The sequence below is a fragment of the Trichoderma evansii genome (genome assembly GCF_050947405.1).
Source record: "Trichoderma evansii strain SZMC 28006 chromosome Unknown GGI43scaffold_2, whole genome shotgun sequence".
Classification (NCBI taxonomy): Eukaryota; Fungi; Ascomycota; class Sordariomycetes; order Hypocreales; family Hypocreaceae; genus Trichoderma; species Trichoderma evansii.
In genome coordinates, this window is record NW_028145204.1 from 1,777,281 (window position 1) to 1,795,868 (window position 18,588).

At 48.1% G+C, this 18,588-nt stretch overlaps 2 protein-coding genes across 2 annotated transcripts; one reads left to right on the forward strand and one right to left on the reverse strand.

Moving 5' to 3' along the window:
* Positions 1-15,996: 15,996 nt before the first annotated feature.
* Positions 15,997-16,848, forward strand: GGI43DRAFT_393722 (mitochondrial 54S ribosomal protein bL12m). The gene is made up of 2 exons (XM_083204701.1): positions 15,997-16,294; positions 16,380-16,848. The coding sequence occupies exons 1-2, from the start codon at positions 16,076-16,078 to the stop codon at positions 16,704-16,706; spliced, it is 546 nt and encodes a 181-aa protein (XP_083065107.1). The 5' UTR covers positions 15,997-16,075; the 3' UTR covers positions 16,707-16,848.
* Positions 16,849-17,069: 221 nt separating this feature from the next.
* On the reverse strand, positions 17,070-17,959 carry GGI43DRAFT_379653 (CTD kinase subunit gamma CTK3-domain-containing protein; the record flags this gene model as incomplete). Its single annotated transcript, XM_083202875.1, has 3 exons — positions 17,070-17,495; positions 17,557-17,733; positions 17,804-17,959. 3 exons carry the CDS (start codon positions 17,957-17,959, stop codon positions 17,070-17,072), a joined length of 759 nt encoding a protein of 252 aa, XP_083065108.1.
* Between the last annotated feature and the right edge of the window lie 629 nt (positions 17,960-18,588).

Here is an 18,588-nt window from a genome sequence, read left to right on the forward strand (position 1 = left end):
ATAACAGAAAATCTATGGTTAGATTATGATAATACAAGCTTTGATTGGCATCATAAAACTATCTGGTAGCAAAGAGGTGGTATGCACATATAATAATACATCGTGGTGTTACTTACATCAACTATACGAGGTATGCTGTGTTACCGAGCTTGGACTACATTTCATATGCAAAACAGCCCTATTGGCTGACAGTTCAAGAGCCGACATGCTGTCTCATGATCGGCCATAAACACAAATACTACTATTAATACTCCTCCGTATAATAGCTCTTTGAAATGTTTCACCGCCAAAATCCATGGATTGAAATTTGAGTCATCGTGGTTTAAAAAAAAAGTATTTCAAATTACATGGCACTAAAGCAGCGATATGGAGACGAGGTCTCAGTTGTATGCAGAATGCATGTTAGTCGTATTAGTGTATCCGTTCAAGTGAGACATGTGCTGAAAAGAGACAAGACGAGGGAGAAGAATTTCAAATACTAGTACTATTAGTATTTACTGCAATTTTAGCTCTATTCCGCAATGTCGGTATGGAATAATTCGCTGCATTGGTTTGCGTGCACTACTGCATGATGGCCGGCTAGCATGTGCATATTGACTCATGCAGGGATGCAACCTCTTTGGATGGCGTCACTCAGCATTTTGAATCTGCATCTTGGCACATATATACTGTAAAACATGTAACAATAAACTTGTAAATTCTTGACTCACAAACTTCAAATGCATCGCGTATACACAATTCTATACATAATCATATCCGTCTATCCATCCCATCCCAATGCGAACCAAAAAAAAATCATAACTCCATATACCGTGCTTTTTATATATTACGATGCCACCTCTGCAAACCATGTGCGCAGCAATCCCGCCAGCGCGCTCGGCAGCTCCTCCAAATTATGCACAATCAGATAGTACTGGAAGGGGAACGTGTCCAAGTACCGCTCAATCACCACTCTGCTCTCGCCCCCTTCGCTCACAAACTTGGCCTCCTTGAGCTCCAGCACGCTGTCTCCCTTCTTCTTGCCCGTGTCGTCCATGATAATAAAGACAATCATGATGCGCTCCTCCATTGCCTCACGGAGCAGGCGTCGGATGGAGTCGTGAGCTGAAGATGGTGTCAGTCCGTCAGAGAGGATCAGCGCGAGTTGCCATAGGTCTGCTCCTCCACTGGACCGCTGTCGTGCCGTGCGGAATGTGTCAATGGTCTGTCGGATCAGCAGTGCGATGTCTGTCCTGTCTTGACCAAATGAAAATCGCTGTAGGACCTTGGCACCGGCATCCGAAGCAAATGGGTCTGTCAGCTCGTGCGCCGTAAAGACATCAGCGCCAAAGCCCAATACACCCACTTGGCCGGCCTCAAGCATCGTCAGGGAGCGTGAGACCATGACCAGTGACTCCATGGCCAATGCGCCTGATGACGACTCTCCCATACTCTTACTGTCGTCCACGCACAGCATGATCTGGTAAGTTCGCTTAGTCGGGATGCTACGTCGCATCCAGATCTTGTCTCGCTTGTAGCTGGAAGCGATGTAAGGGATAATGCGCTTAATGTTCAGCCGCTTTCCGGTACGGAACGATCCCGACAATTTGGTAGACTGAGATGGGGTGAGAATCAGTCGCAGCTGAGATGTTAAAGATAGCGACAAGCTGTGGGACTTGGTTTGAAGTTCAGTCCACTGCTCAAGACAGTCAGAAAAGTCGCGGAGCGGTCTCTGATCCTCCCAAAGGTGAGTTGTCGATAGTTGGGTTGACGCATCCTGAACATCTTCCTCTTCTTCATCTGTCTTGGCTTTCTGGTCGTCTTCTTCCTCGTCTTCAGGCGTAGACTCTTTGTTGTAAGCACCTTGTCTCGTCTTTACACCAGTCCGGCTATCATCGCCGTCGTTAGCGGCCGCATCCTTGTCTTCATCTGCTGGCTCGCTAAGATCCATTTTATCAGCCTCTTCTTCGGCCTCCTTTTCGGTCTCGTCTTCTTCCATTACACGACTGCCTGGATCTTGCTTCTCTTCATCAATTGCCATAGACTCATCCAGGGGCTGCGCCTCTTCCTTGTCTGCTGTGCCTAGCGCCTGAGTATCTTCAGCTGCATTGTCGTCCTGCAGATGTTGGAATTCGCGTCTTTCTTGTTCTTCAGAATCTTGTCCGTGCTGCTTTTCATCCTCTTCTGGATTTGCATCCTTAATGTCTGACTGCTGGCGATGCCATCTCTCCAATGCATCACCCAGCTTCTTGAAAGGATCACTGCGAGCCTCTTCCTCTGAATTGTCATTTTCAGGCTTGTCTGCAGTCTCCTTTGATCGTGATGTAGCCCCCTTGTTTCCAGCACTCGTATCCTGGTCAGCGGCGCCGTCTCCCATATCACCTTCATCTTGCTGGGCCGCCTTGGCTTGGAATTCATCATCCACATCCATGGAATCTGCGTTTTGGTCTATTCCAGAGCTCTTGACATCGCTGGGGGCTGCATTGTCGTTGTCTGCCTTATTTTCCTCTTGCTTAGGTTGAGGCTCAGGCTTGCTCTCTTCTTGTTGTTCCTCTTTCTTCTCCTCTTCTTCTTGCTCAGGCTCCTGTTCTTCCTTGATTTCTTCTCCGACGTTTTCTTCAATCTCTTCAGCTTCGCTGACCTCGTCATCAGCAGCAGTCTCTTCCTCTACCTGCGGCTTTGCATCCTCTTCCATCTCTTCATCATCTACCGCTTGCGCATCATTAGGCTGTTCTTCCTGCTCTTTGTCTTCGTTCTCAATGTCTGACATGAGATCCAAGTCATCCTCATCCTCTGAGCCTGCCGCATCGTTCTCGTCAAGATTCATATCGATATCTTCGGGAAGCTCCAGCGCATCATTCTCTTCCACTGTTTGGTCTTGGCGGTTTAACTCTTCTTTTGCATCGACGCCTTCCTCCTCGTCTTCTACTTCCTCGTTCTCAGGTTCATCGCCTTCATTGGCCTCAGGCTCTTGATCCTGATCCTTGCTCTGATCCTGCTCTGCGTCGTCTTGTTTCGCTTCTCCTTCAGTGGCCATTTGCTCGTCTTCTTGCTTCTGACCCTTCGCTTTATCACCTTCTTGATCCTTCTCTGCCTTCTCATCATCGCCATCCCACATCTTTTCATCAACGGCAGTTGGATCGAGGTCATCCACATCACCAGCCTCTTCGTCCATATCATTCTCTTCTTCTTCCTCTTCATCCCCCTTCTGAGACTTGTCTTCCTCTTCCTCGGCACCATCCACGCTGTTCATATCACCCTCCAGCTCCTCGTCTGCCATGTCGACTGCGTCTTTTTCATCTTCCATATCCTCGTTCTTCTCTTTATTCGCTTCTTGTGCAAGCTCAGAAAGGTCTTCGTCAGCTTGGATATCCTTGCTGATGTCTTCAGCACCTTCACCGTCTCCGAGGCCAGTGCCAGACTCTACTTTGCTGTCGGAACCTGACTTCTCGTCTGATTTCTCTTGTGGTGTACAGAATCCTTGGGATGCGATCTGTGTGAAGGCTCTTGTCATGCCATAACCCACTTTGACTGTGGCGCGGTGAATATCAAGACCGGTCGTGATGGATTGTTGGCATAGTGCTGAGAATTGGGCCAAGATTGGTGACGCAACGGCAATAGCGCTCATTGCGGCCATGCTTGCCAACGGCTGTGCGAGATCGATTTTCTGCAGTGCACGAATACACTGCTGGAGAATTTTCTCGATATTCTTCATGTACAGCTGATTGATCATAGAGAAGAAAGCTTCACTGTGTCTCTTCAGCCAGGTCGCCTCATCCTCTTTTCTCGGAATCTCGGCTCCAGCTTTCTTTGCATTCTCAACGGCCACAAGAACTGTGTCGCATAGAGTAGCAATTGATTCAACAAAGCCCAAAAGATCCATCGTATTACCTTGAGCTTCTAGAGGAACATTGGTAATCTGGCTCCAAACACGAAGCTGCTGGAGAATGAAGGCAACATCAGGATTACCCTGGATAGCCTCAGTGACGGCCAATTGTAGTCCAGCCAAATCTCGAGCGACATCTTCCTCTAGCTGGGTATGCGCAGAAGATGTCAAAAGTGCAGGAAGCTTAACTAGTTCGCCAAGTCTATGTGAATGCTGCTCAATCGTAGTCTTCCATGCCTCAAGCTTTTGAATCAATGCACTGTGATCAAGCTTGCCCAATTTTCCATGAACGCTCAGCAAGTGGATAGCAAATCGCAATCCCTGAACGCTCCATGGGAGGAGTCGTGACAAGTCTGTGGTGCATTGGCTTCGAGATAAGCCATTCAGCTGTTCGAATTTGCCCAGATCTTGAAATTCGAGCAAGGTGCTTTGTAGCGATCCAAAGGCAGACATAACGCCCGCAAGGCTGCTTCGCTGAGACAGAGCAAAATGAATAAATCCTTCCACGAAGCCGATACTTCGTGTGACCTCGGCGCCCGTCAAATCTTCAGAATGCTCTCGGGCAGCATTCCTAACTCTGGGCGCAAGATCTAGAGTCTTATGGAAGTAATATTCTGCTTCGCTGAGAGTGCTGGAACCAGAAAACTCCAATGGCGCAGTTGAAGCAAGTACGATAGATAGTGATTCTTGCTCAGCTAACTTGTCTTGGCCAAGGTTGTACCGTAAACCCATTCCGCGTAGATCTTTCAGCGTATCGGCAAATAATTTGCGCTTTCTGGTCTTCAAGTGCTTGACTTCCTCTTTGTTCTCGTCAGTCAAGGTCGAAGGCGTTTCTTTCTTCAGCTCTGCCATCGATTCTTCTAAGCCAGAAAGATATGCGTCCAGTGACTGAGGAACAGAACTGGTCATTTCGGGGCTGGTGGCCACTTTATGCATCACAGATACTGTTTTTACCACGTTACCAAGACGTTTGCGCTTATCCAGCCATCCGGGAAGAGCTACATTCAAAGACTCAACGACGATATTAGGCACTTCAGCTACAACAGCCCGGCTCTCCAAGGCGGTCTGCTGAGTAACTGTCTCATCGGGAATGCCCTGCTCAATAGTCGCTTTCATTTCTGTGCCCAAAATTCCACGGAATTTTCTGACAATTCTGAAAAGCTTCTGGTGAGATCTCTTCGCACTCTCCCGGAGAGCATTGATATTGGTATCTTTCCAGCTAGCCATCAGTAGGACGTCTTTCATTTTCTTGTCGAGCGTGGCTCGGCCCTTTTGGATGGCGGTTTCAGCAGACTTCTCATAACGAGAATAATAGAAGATGAAATTCGTGAGAGCATGGCAGATGACTGTCAAGTTGGGATAATCCTTGGCGAGAAGCTGGAGATGGATTTGGAGCTGTTTCAAAAGTGACAGACGAGTTGCAAATTGGCCAATAATCGAGGTCAAGAAGTATGTTTCCAAAGTCTGGATAAGTGACGCAGCATACTCCTTCAGTTCTGTAGGAGACTCGACCATTGAAAGGGGAACAGCAATGACCACTTGATAAGCAATGAACCACCAGGAATAAGCGTCCTCTTGGCATTTCGCTTGTTCCATTTCAAACAGATTAGCCCAAGTTGACAGTTCCAATCGTCGCCATCGAATAATAGTATCCGTAAGCGCGTTGTAAAGCGATAAAACGGCATAGACCTTGCTCGCCCATCCTCCAAATTGCCATTCATAGACGTGAGCATGCAGTTGCTCCACCTTGGGTAGGATTTTAGCCAGAGGATCTTCATGGATGAGTTCGAGGACGCTATTGCAGTACTTGATGACGTCTGCCAGGGGCTGCATGTGGCCAATTTCATCCACAAGCTGCAGCTCACGGAAGCGGGCCTTGATCTTGCCGACGAGAATCACAAGTTGTCGAGCTTCAGGCAAGTTAGGGCTGGTATAGAAGCTATACGATTTCTCCTTTTCAGTTGTTTGCAGCCTGTTGAGTTTCCCGTCAAGCATAAGCATCGTGCTCGCGAGCATTCTGTTGTTCAGTCCACGATCAAGATACGGCTTATCCTTGGTCTCATTCGCGACTCGGTTGCCCAAGTCTTTACTCAAGTTCTGAATCGAAATCTGAGCATCTTCTCTATCCAAGAAGATCCTCCTATGAGCCTCAGAAACCTTGAGTGACATGTTACGAACGAGATCTTTCTTATTTCCTGAACGATCGCTGTTTACTGGATGATCAGTCTCATTATCCGCATCGAATGTTGGGAACAGCTCGTTGAATTCTTGTTCGTCAATTTCCTCTTCATCTTCAAGCGATCCACGGAATTGATAGAGGCTGCCCTTCGTCTCTTCAGCTTTCCTGTCTGCCTCCAGCTTCTTGGTCCAGTCATCATAAAATGTATGGAAGCTTTCAAAGATGGCCTCTCGTATGCCTGGTTGGAGACATTCATCTCCTTCGACATTCACAGCAACTCGGATAAGGCTGAGAAATTCAAAGTTCTTCTCCAAGGATGATTTCGAAGAAATATCCCAAGTTGAGCCTCCGAAGAAAGGTGTGGTGTCCAGAAGCTGCGTCGTGGATAGCGCTAGTGATGTGGCCGCAGCCGCGTCATAAAGCGATAAACCAACCAACAAGCACTGCAAAAGATTCGCGGCAGGCCTAGTCATATCTTGATACGCTTCAAATCGAGCAGTAAGTCGGTCTTGAAGACGTTTAACATTTTCCTTCACGAGTGCAAGTCCTTCTCTTTCTCCAGGAGCATTAGTGCCATTAGATGGCTCCAATGCGGATCGAAGAGCCGGACTCGTGATGGCCTTCAAAATGTTGGAAAATTCGGCATGTAGTCGAGTAAGTTCCGAAACTTCTGGTCGGAAAACTGGTTGAACTTCATCGGGCAAAGGTCCCATCCCAGAAAGCTCTTGGCTCAGCAATTCAATGCGTTCATTTGTATTCTGTCCGGTGAATTTCCTCTCAAAAGCTATCAAAGAGGATATATTATCGGACAGACTATTTTGGAGCTCTTCAAAGAACTCTCTTTCAATCTTTGGACGCAGCTGAGGATCAAAGACACGATCCGGAACATACAGCTTCAGAACACCCACGCTGAAGTGAGTCCACGCCAATGCCGATAGATATGTATGCCGGCTGTCATTCGTCTCTGCAAGTAAAGAAACCAAGGCTGGAACCAGATGCTGTTCCGCGACTTGCTGGAGATGAAGTGGTTCAATGCCATGCAAAAGGATATCAAAGAGGCTAGTATCTTGCAATTGAATGGATTGCTTCTTGACTTTCTCCTCAGCAATGGCATAGGCATGCATAGCAGCAACTTTGAGGCTTGCAGCATGAGCTCCAAAGACTTCAAAGATCAGCTGCTGGAGAACTTTGTTTAGTTTTGGTAGCGGATCAGCGGCCACCTCAGCAGACAGCGAGGCAATGTGTCGTCCAAGAGCAGGTAACTCTACATCGAGCAATGCCAGAGATCCAAGACTAACTCCACTCATCGCTTGCAATTTAGACCATAGCGTAGGTGCAAACGTTCCGTCCCATGCGAATTGGTCTTGCTGTACTAAACAATCCATAGACTGTAAAAGTGCCGCTTCTTTAGTGACGCTCATAAGTGATAGCCTTGCCTTTGTCGGAACATTGGACAAAATTGAAAGATCTTGGATTCCGTTATCCAATAACATTCTAGGAGAAATAGACCGAAGCGTGTCGAATTGTCTCAGAGCCTCAAACTCTTTCGCCAAGAAGGGTAGCAGTTCAACTTCTTCATCTGCAATACGGCTCTCCAGAGATTCAATTCCAGTAATAAGATCCTTCACCAGGCCATCCGTTGTGAGAACACCATCCCTGATGATCTTGTAGGCTTGTTCAAGAGTCTGTTGAGCTTTCGACAAGTCTGCAACAGAAGCTCCAGCTTTCCACCGTAGACTATCAAATCGAGTACCCAGTCGGTCAAGCTCCATGGATCGGTCAAGTACTGACTTGTCAGGAATAGGGATGGGTCGCATTAAGTTCCAGAGCGACTCCATACTCAAACCAGTACTCAGCTTGAATCCACTGTCAAAGTCGTCCTCTAATCTTCCTAAGATATAAGAAGCGAGTTGACGGCTACTATCGGATCGTGCGGCCAGTGCCTGCTTCTTCAAGAGAGCGGTGCCCTGAGCCAAGTGAGCTTGAAATGTGGCCTCATCAAAATCGCTGCTCGTCGCAAGAGCAATCGTACGATCGATATAGCGTCGAATAGCTCTGATGAACTGAGTGCCCTATTATAATGAATTAGCAGCCTTTCTCCAAGTCTAGCTAGTCATTTTATTTTACTACTTACCTCCAAAGTGTCGTATGCTAGCATTTCGAGCCCAAAGCATTCCGTCAATGCATTCAGAAGTGAAGAAATAAAGAGACCAATCTTTACAGTAGAGTCTTTTGATACGGCAGCAACACGATCACTAATGAGAGATCTTTGCAGTCTGTTCAAGGAGACAAGCTTTGATGAACGAGCCTGTGATTGCTGCGCAGTGATGGTGTTTTGAATCTGATACAGGTGACGGTAAGTATCGTAACGAGCAGCGTTCCATCTAGCCGCATCGACAGAAGGAAGCATATTGCCAACAGTAATGTTATTAAGGGGGTGGAGTGGCTAGTTCAACGTTAGCAATTGCATTTTTCATATGAATGAGGAAAGGTTTACTGACCTGAGAATTAGCTAGAGCATCAGAAGCAGTGCCTGCTAATTGAGAATACAGTTCCTTGAGAGATATCTGTAACCGAGACCCCAATGGCGATTCTAAAAAGCTCAAGAATTCTTGTACAAGATTCGAGTATGAGGCATGTTCAGCTGTAGTCGACTTGGTGAATCTTGGAAGAAGAGCAACGTCCTTGATGGAAAGGTTCTCCAGGGAGACTTGGCTAGCCTCTACATCAGCTTCTTCAGAAAATAAGGCATCTGAATACTCTGTAGATTTGAGGTATCGCTGGAGGGAGCTCTCTACATGTGACATCCTGGCAAGGCTTGCATCCATGACAGGCGGTGGAGTGTACATGTGAATCTCAATGGCACGGTTTCTCATAGCACGAGAGAGTTCACCGTGGCGAGGATCCATGGTCAAGAAAATGCGGAACTCGGGGTGAGGTCTGACGATTCGAGGTTCTCCTCCAGGGCCACAGTGTTCGTTGATGCTAAGGAAACCATTGGGTTCAAGCAAGGAGTTCAATCTATCCAAGACGGAAGCGTTGCACATATTGGCATTATCCAAGACAAGCCACTGGCCAGTTTCTAAAGCCTTTACAATGACTCCATCAAGCCATTCAAAGCGGGGATTTGAGAGAACCAGAGGGCTGTGGAAGATTTCTAGAGCTTTGGAAAGCGAGATATAAACTTCAGAGCCCTCGGCAATCTGCTGGAGTAGGGTTTCGATGGAGGCGCGAATCGTAGGGATGCTATCGCTATCGCCATTATAGCTGTCGAGTTGATAAAGCAGCTGTAAAACTGAGCTTGGAGCTTGGCCAGGAACAACTGACATGATAGACTGTTGTAAGAAATCTCTCAAATTTCGGATAGTAGCGTTGATTTCTCGTAAAGGATCAGCTTGTTCAAAGCCTCCAACAAGATCCATAGTATCAATATCTGCATTCATGGGGAACACGACAAGTGGCTTTCCGGCAAGAGCTGCAACATATTCCAACAGCACAGATTTACCATATCCAGAAGGACTGCTGAGAATACAAGGAATATCCTGCTTTACACATAGCATTATGGACTCAAGTTCTGGGAGTCTTGGTACGATGTCAATGCTGGGCAGTCTCTCTGGCTGGGAGCTCAGATTTCTGTCTAACAGAGCAAGACCAACTTGACCAAACTGGGATCCGAGATCATGATAAAAGTGGCGAAAGCGAGGCTGCCATGTAATAACACGTCGGAATATCTTGTCTACCTCTGCACGGTCGGCTTCAGTCCGGAATCGTTGCCTGATTACGATGTCAAGGAAATCTTCAACATGTCGAGTTTTCAGGAGCGGATCTGACGAGCTCAGTAGGTTGAGCCATCTAAGAACGTCTCGAAGGTTGAACTCCCATGGGCTGCCTTGTGCGCCAAATGACTTTTCAACAAGGAGATGATGTTCAATCTGCGATACAAACTGGATCAGCAAACTAACGACGTCGTCAGACAGCTGTGGGAAGCTGTGGCTGGCAATCAGCTTGAGATCATCATCCTTGAAAACATCGGCATATACAACGACAAATCGATTGACGAAGGATGCTGGTAGACCCTTTCGGCCACCACCTTGGTGGTGAGGATTCTGGGCAGCAAAGAGGCGGAAATTGGGATGGCGTTTAAACACCTGATCAAGCTCAGAGATGTATACTTCTCCACGGTGGTCCAAGCAAGCGTTCAAACCCTCAAGGACAGACTGTGAAGCAAGATTCATCTCATCGAGAAGAACCCATTCACCTTTCTGCATCGCTTGGAGGAAAGGCGCATCTCGCCATGCAAAGTTACCCGCCTCTTCTCCCTCGACAGGAACATCCGTTCCGAAAAGATCCATCAAATCAGTTTGATCTGACAGATTGATTCTCGTCAACGGTCGGCCGCATGCTTGAGCCAGCGCAACCACCAAAGAAGTTTTTCCAACACCAGGGCTTCCTTCCAGCAGAATAGGCTTTTGCGTCTTCATAGCTCGGATGACCCTCATGGCGTTCAGGCGCGTGGTTGGCGCATGGAAAGCGAAGCTTGAAGGGTTTGAAGCAGCCTCTGTTCGAGGAGCACTGAACCCTCCGATGGTCAAGTGAGAATCGGTAACAGTAAGTTCAGGCTGTGTTTGATAAGTAGTAGTAACGTCTCGGCCAAGTAGCTCTCCCAATTTGCTCAAGCATTCCACCCGCTGACGGTGAATGGCGTTGATATCTGTCGCCAGGATGGCGGAAGGATTGGCACCCAAACTATCTACGAAGATAGCAGCAGCACCATGAACAATTGAGAGAACAACATCCTCATCTGTAGATGCATTAATAAACTGAACCCAAGCAAGGACCTCTCGTACGGAGAATGGAGCAGTAGCCATAGGTCGGAACGTGGCACCAAACCAAGCCGCAAACTTGACTACAGCTTCTGCATAGCTCTTGGCAGCATCAGTCAGTTTTGTCCGAGTTATGTCATAGATATCATCGCTATCTGACAAGGGAGGAACCCATATTTCGGTGAAGCGGTTTCGCAAAGCCGGAGAAAGCTCCTTTTTACCAAAGTCACCGCCAGGGTTCATGGTAGCAAAGAACTGGTAACCGTCTGCGCCAACAACGAACGAGTTATCTACTCCCTTTTCTGCCAGTAGAAGTGTTCTCTGAGGTTCAAGGACTGAGTTCAGTCGTTCCAAAACAGAGTCATCGGCCAATGAGATTTCGTCAAGAAGGAAGAAGTGACCACCACGCATAGCCTCAACAAGAGCACCATCTGACCATTCGAACAAAGCCATGCTTCTGGTCTCATTCGATGTTATCCGCTCTTTGGTCTGTTCTGGGATTCTCTCGAGGACTGCACTGCCAAGCGACTTATACCTCTCCAGCCTATCTGCTGCCGAGCCAGAGGTATCAACATCGCACTGTTTCAAAACCTCAGTCACATCAACATCTAGAGCCTCGAGGATAGCGCCTCTGTTTCGTATAGGGCGTTGAGAACCAATAATGTCTCCAGTTTCCGTGTTTTGGTGGGCATTGATAATATGCAATTGTCTACCCAAAACCTCTGCGAGCAACTGGACAACAGTTGTTTTACCGCATCCAGTTTCACCAACCAAGAGAACAGGCTCATTGTTCTGTAAAGCGCGAGACACTAGCACATACAGCCTCCTGATTGCGTGGGTCCAGACAACGCCTTGCGCATTGGATCGGTCAGTAAGGTGCTTCAGTTCTGGCGCCAATTCGGCAGAGTAAAGATCCTGAGGATTGAGCGCAACTTTGAACACTTTCTCAATGACTTGTTTCACAGCTAATCTTTCCTCATCGTTGCGCACTCTTTCGGCCAGGAGCATAAATCCATGAGCAGCAATTTCTTCACGAGTATCTGCCTTTCTAAGAGCCCATCGAAACAGATCTCGAAGAGTGGCAAAACTGTCTTTCTGCTCAAAAAGTCTGCTAGTCTGACGGAGGCGTGACAGTTCCTTATAGACATTGACAATGCGTCTGCAGTCGGGAGGTGAAGTATTGCGGCTACGCTGCTGGAGAATAAACTCCAGCTCGTCTTCTGGAATGTCGTCGAAATGCAGTTCGAGGAATCGGTTTCGGAACGCTCTGGATAGCACCTTTCTTCCTCCGTAAAGGCCAGGAGGATTTTGAGTGGCAAAGAGGATAAAGTTTTCGTGAGGCTTAACAATTTCCTGGGTTTCGGGGATCAACAGTTCGCGGTTATCGTCAAGCAGACGGTTGAGAGCTTCGAGAACATCAGTGGGCGCCAAGTTCAGCTCGTCAAGAACGATCCAGTGTCCCTGTCGCATGGCCTGAACCAGGAGACCCTCCTGAAAGCGCAGTTTCCCATCAGCTCCTGAAACATATGTACCCAGATACTCTTGAAGATCGGTATGCTCGTGGTTATTGATTCGAACAAATCGATTACCAGTAAAATTTGCCAAGTATTCAATCATACTTGTTTTACCAGCAGACGTAGGTCCTTGAATCAAGATGGGGAAACGCCTCGTGGAAGTTGCTCGAACAAGGTTAAGAAGATTTCTCTCCACATAAGGCGTTATGATGTAATCATCTCGCTCAATGGGAGTCTCTGCGCCTTGGAATAACCAGTATTGTCGGTCGCGGACCTGGTTCTGAAATTTAACATAATTTCTGCCATCGCCGGGGTGCTTAGGGGGCTGAGAAAGAAGAGACTGCGGATTTCCATGCTTGTCCAGAAGGTGGTGATAAATTAATGGCAGAAGCATCTTTTCAGAATTTCGGTCCAGAAGCGTCAAGAATCCCATGGAGAATCCTTCATACATAGCTCGCCGTAGACCATAGAAGGGCGCTATTGTGTTGACATAACTCAGTACTCTGGTCAGTGTACGAAGACTGAAATGGGGGACCTCGTTCGCTCCATCTACAATTCGTTTCTCTTCTGCCATTCGTTTGGTGTTGAGATAAAGGCGTGCAATGTCATCTCCAGCTTGGTCATTCTTGTTGCTACCATTGCCCAAATATGTCTTGATGATTGTGAGTAGATCTTTCAAGTCTTTATCAGGGCTTTTCACATAGAGCTCAGTAAACCTTGATCGAATACCTATAGGCAAATCTCTCTTTCCAACATCAGTTGCCGGGTTCATAGCGCCAAATATGCGGAAATTGGGGTGTGCTACAATCTTCTCAATCTCTCCTGTTTCAGAGAGAAGGATAGACGGCTTCTCACCCGGTCCAGTAAGCAGATCTGCAACGCTCTCAAGAGTATCTGGTGAGGCCAAGTTGATCTCATCCAGAAGGACCCAGTCGCCATTTCTGACAGCCTTTACCAAATTTCCTTCTACGAAAGAGAATGCAAAGCTGGTTGACCCGCCCGAAATTTGAATCTCAAACTGCTCAAGAGTACGCGCAAACTGATCCCATCTGGGCTTCAAATCCAAGAGTGTTTGTAGCTTCGAATGAGTCTTCCGCCTCTTCGTCGGCTGTGCATCCCCATTTCGCTCCTCAGCCTTCTCTGACTGAATGCGCTCTAGTTCAGATATAATCTTGAGGAACATTTTCGGTGCCTCTCTCCACAGCTTGGATAATCTTGACCACTGTCCCTTGGCAAAGCACTTTCCAACTTGCTCAAGATACTTCTGGTTCTTTGATGCAGATATTCCTGTTGCTGCAAAGAGATCCTCGAACTCTTCTTTCAGGGGCACAGCGAGACTTCGGAGATTGACCGGCTTGAATCCACCCAACAGATCGCCCACCTCACTTTGTTGTGAAAGATTGACAGCGATAAGCTTGTGACCAAGCGACTCAGCCAGCTGTTGAACGACTGTAGTCTTTCCTATACCCGTCTCTCCGACGAGAAGTACTGGTTCGTTGAGTTTGACAGCTACAGCAATTTGCTCCAACAGCTTTTTAGCGTGAGCAGTGCTTGCAAATGGTCGTTTTGACTTGTGTAGTCGGGCTACAGTCTTCTTCTTCCGCAGCTGGACACGCCCTATGCTGAATTGAACATCATTCTCCTCCAAAGGGGGTATATTGGCAGTCAAATAATGGTCTGCCCGTTCTTTGGACAAATGCATCTCTTCGGCAATGGCGTAGATAAGCTGCTTGCCAAGCTCGTCATCTGGACAGCTTCCCACAAAGCAGTCGACAGCTTCCATGAACATCCAGTCTCTCGTGCTTTCGGTTATAGGCTCCTCTCCAGTCGTTGAGCCTGCTGCCAGCAGGCACTCTTGCAACCGCCGACACCACTTGAGCAAATCTCGCAAGTTCATTTGTCGGTCCATGAGTCGACCTCGAGGCAGAGCACGAGGTCCGTTACTAATTTGCGCCAGACGACCATAGACGGCAATGATTCCGGGAAGAAACTTTCGCAGCATGGGATAGGTTTGCAAGACTACCTCCTCTAGTTCTGGCTGTACCATAGGTTCAGTAGTCAGAGATTGCCAAAATCGCATACCAACAATGCTGGGAAGGTTCTCTCGTCCATTCATTCCTCGAGATGTTCTAACAGTCGCAAAAAGGCGGAAGGTATTCGCAGCTTTTATCCTCTCGCCTCGGCTCGGAATCAACAGCTCGTTTCGCTCGATCAGGGGGAGAAAGGTGCTGAGAACTTCGGTAGGGGCTCGGTCCAGATCCTCCACCAGTACCCATCTGCCTTCTTTAATAGCTGTGGTCAGCACACCCGGACGCCACGAAAAGCTACCTGGTTTTGAGTCTGTCGAATAGAGGCCAATAAGCATTTTTGCGTCGGTCTGCTCGTTCAAGTGCAGCGTGACCATGCTGGAGTACATTCCAAGCTGCTTGGCGATTTCGTGGACCAACGCCGTCTTTCCGACACCAGGTAGGCCGTGAAGAAGGATAGGTTCGGGTTTTCGAATCATGGCGGCAAGTCGTTCGAGGTTATTCGTGGTGGTTGCTGTCATTACAAGGTCTGAGGAGTTGTCATCTGGTATAAGTGGTCGCGGGAGAACGATCTTGCCGTAAGAAATTGCATATTGAGTAAGGGATTGGAGGACTGGTTCGTGGTTGTCTTCGGATTCCTGGTCTTCTCGAGTAACTCGCTGGCGCAAAGCGATGATCTTCTTCGCACGTGCATGCTCATGCAGCGACAGGAATCCATAATCAACAGGTGCACCGTCAAAATCTGCAGTGATGGCATTCGCATTGCCGACGTGCGTGTCAATAAGAGATTCAAGTTTGTAGTCGGAGGCGTGAAAGAGTTGGCAGAAGATTCGAATCGCAAGGTATCTCACTGCTCTGCTCTCATGCGCAAACAAGCTCTGTAAGTACTCGGGTGAAATCAATGGGCTGAAAGTTCTCAGATCAAAGCTGAAAAGTCTCCAATATGCTAATAAAACCTGCAATAAAGCATCTGCATCCAGGCCCAGTGAAGCGTCGAGGATTGGCAGCACCAAATGAAGTGAAGGTCCCTGCGCGGCTTCATCGCCAGTTTTACTGGAACATCGAAGAAAAGTCGAAAGATATGGCGCAAACGGCAAAAGTCTAGCTACAGCTGATGCAACTAATAAGCGTCGAGGTCCATTACCGGCGTTAAGAATCCATCGTGCGCAAATGTCTGAAAAAACATCTTCAAAATGCACAAAGATTCGCTCTGTAAGTGATGGTGAGAGCGCCGCCTCTGATACAGCATCAAAGAGCTTCGTCGACGACTGATGCTTGATAATTTCAAGCAATTCAGAGGGCAGATGATCCAATACAGCCGCATCCCTAAGGAGCGACCTCCTCTGCCTCGAGACATCAATCATGGCCATGATTGCGCTCTGTCGACGAATTTTCGCTGCTCTCCAGAGTGTCGCCTTCGCGCCTCTTAACTTTTTTTTTTCTTTATATGAGAGCCCGCCAACTTTTTTTTTTCCTAGTCGGGCACAAGGGTGCATCAAGGAGGGGCACTCGGCGCTACGAATTTCCGGGCCAATCAGGACCCGCCATGATCCCGGCAGACTGAAGCTTTCGAAAAACTTCAAGGCCAGGCATCTTACGAGGGCCAGCGATCTGAGAGAATACCCCACGAATTGCGAATTGCAGCCAATCCCTCTCAACAACAAACAATGGCTCTCCCGTGTCGGTTTGCGGCGCGCAGCTGCGCTCGCCAGTTGCGATCTGCCACCTCTTCCCGATCCTCCGCACAAATGCTCCGAGTGTCATGCACAACGAGACGGTACAACTCAACAGAGGCGGCCGCCGCAAACCCCAAGATTGCCGAGATTGTCGACCAGATCAGCAAGCTGACTCTGCTGGAGACTGCCGATTTGGTCTCAAGCCTAAAAGTAAAACATGGATTCCCTAGGAGCACAGCGGCAAATCCAATTTGCCATGGTCGAACAGCCAACTAACATGAAGTCTTTTAAATAGAGCACTCTGAACATTCCCGATATGCCCATCGGTGGCTTCGCTGCCGCTCCTGCTGCCGCCCCCGCCGCTGCTGTTGAGGAAGCCGAGGAGGCTCCTGCTGCCCCCGCCGAGAAGACCCTCTTCACCCTGAAACTGCAGTCAATTGACGCCGCCGCCAAGGCCAAGGTCATCAAGGAAGTCAAGGGCCTGCTGGGCTTGAGCTTGGTCGACAGCAAGAAGTTCGTCGAGAGTGCGCCGAAGATGATGAAGGAGAACGTGCCCAAGGAGGAGGCTGAGAAGATCATTGCCACCATGAAGGAGCTTGGTGCCGTAGTCGCAATGGAGTAAAGAGGATGGAGAGAGAAAAGAAGGAGAAAAATATCTTGGGAGCATTCGCATGATCTTTATGACACGATAGATGGTCGAGGTACATGTACAACAAAAATTTTATGTATTATATATCAAAGAAGAGATTCAATTTTTTTCTTAATTTGCGCTTTCATGATTCAAACAACTCATTTTTGCGGTGTTATTGGAGTTGTCTTTACAACTTCAATTGTCATTTTTCCAGCAATTATATTTCGAAAATTATTTGGGTATCTCAATATTCCGTGCGACTACCTACGATTTCAATCCTTCGATGCGATACATCCTAATGAAACAACGCCGCCCAATGCTATATATACTAAATTAAGATCAAAAAGCCGAAAATCAATGGTTGCCATTCGTCGTCTGCAGGTGCTGACACTGCTGCATCTCCATCTCTTTCGTGAAATCATCTCCTTCTTCAGTCAGTAGCCGGTCATCATCGTCACCAAAATCACTAGTCTCTTCCCAGAGCTTGGTCATCTCGGCATCCTCTCCTTTGGGAACAGCCCAAATCCTCTCGCGCTCTCGCTTATGTCGTTCACGATCCTCTTCAATGCGCTGTTCAACCTGACGCTTATCTAGGCCGTGAGTCGTGGGCCGCCGCCGAGATTTCGACTCGGAGGTCGGAGCGTCTGACATTTCAACGTCGCCGATGGGAGAAGCAAGCCCCAAGTCATCATCATTCGTTCCCCTCTCCTTAATGACATCCTCAATTTGGACAACGGCCTGGTGCTCCAGAAAACCCTTGTTTTGAAGCCCTATCAAAACCTGTCGATGCAGCGTCAGTCAAGTCAACTAACGTGGAGGGAAGAGTAGCAACCAATCATACCTTGCGGACGACTTTGACATTGGCTGCTCCAGAGCCATCATCGGGGGCCACAGCATCAACGACTCTGATGATATCTCGTTGCATCATACGGATATAGTCAGAGTGGCCATCTCGCTGCGCCATGTCCAGGAAGTGCTCAATGAAGTACATGATATTGGCACGAGTGTTCATGTTATTCTATCACAACATCAGCTTCGAGGCTTTTATAAATATGTCATCATATAGTACAATCCGCCATCTCACTTACCCGCTCGACCTGCTCAAGGATGCATGAGTGCAGGTCCTCATCCATGTCCTTGTATTTGAGGGCATATTGTGCAGCTTTTTGCGCCGAAGCAACAGAGGCATTAAGATGCTGGAGCTGCGAGCTGAAGCGCATCCGGACCTCGAAAGGATCCGCCATTTTTGCGGGTGGTTCCTCCGCCAAAGGATTTTTTGCAAAGCCGCGTTGTCGAGTCTGGATTGCTGCTGTAGATGCACGTCGCAAGGCTGAACAATTGGGCCCAGTCCTGTGTGCGCTGTGAGTGGCCTGTGCCTCAGTGTGGCTGAACCGGCTGAGCCCGCTAATAGTAATCGCAAACCTACTACCAATTCTCCATACACACAAAGGCTGCACCCAACATTGAATGGATCTCGTTTCTTTTTCGCTAGTCTCAATCAGCTTACTGGTCATGCTCCGTATTACTGCTCCGAGCTTTTTACTGCTAATCTCCAAGCATGCAAGTCACGGTAAAGAGCCGGAAACGACCGTCAAATCAGCCCAACAGCCGTAGATTTGGCACCCCCTTAGGCACTTTGGGCCACCGAGACACAGCGCCTCCGACGGCGGCCAAGTTCAGAACCCCTGAGCTCAAAACACAAACAGGATGCCCTATATAGCAACAGATTGTCCATGTACTCCGCAGAGTGATCCATCTACCTGGGATATTACCACCTCATACCAGTAGTGCTGCTCCATATTCAGCTCTCTGCAGCATAAGGCCAGGTAGCAGCGAAGTCGCAGTACCTACCACTTCGTGTATTAGTGGCGGC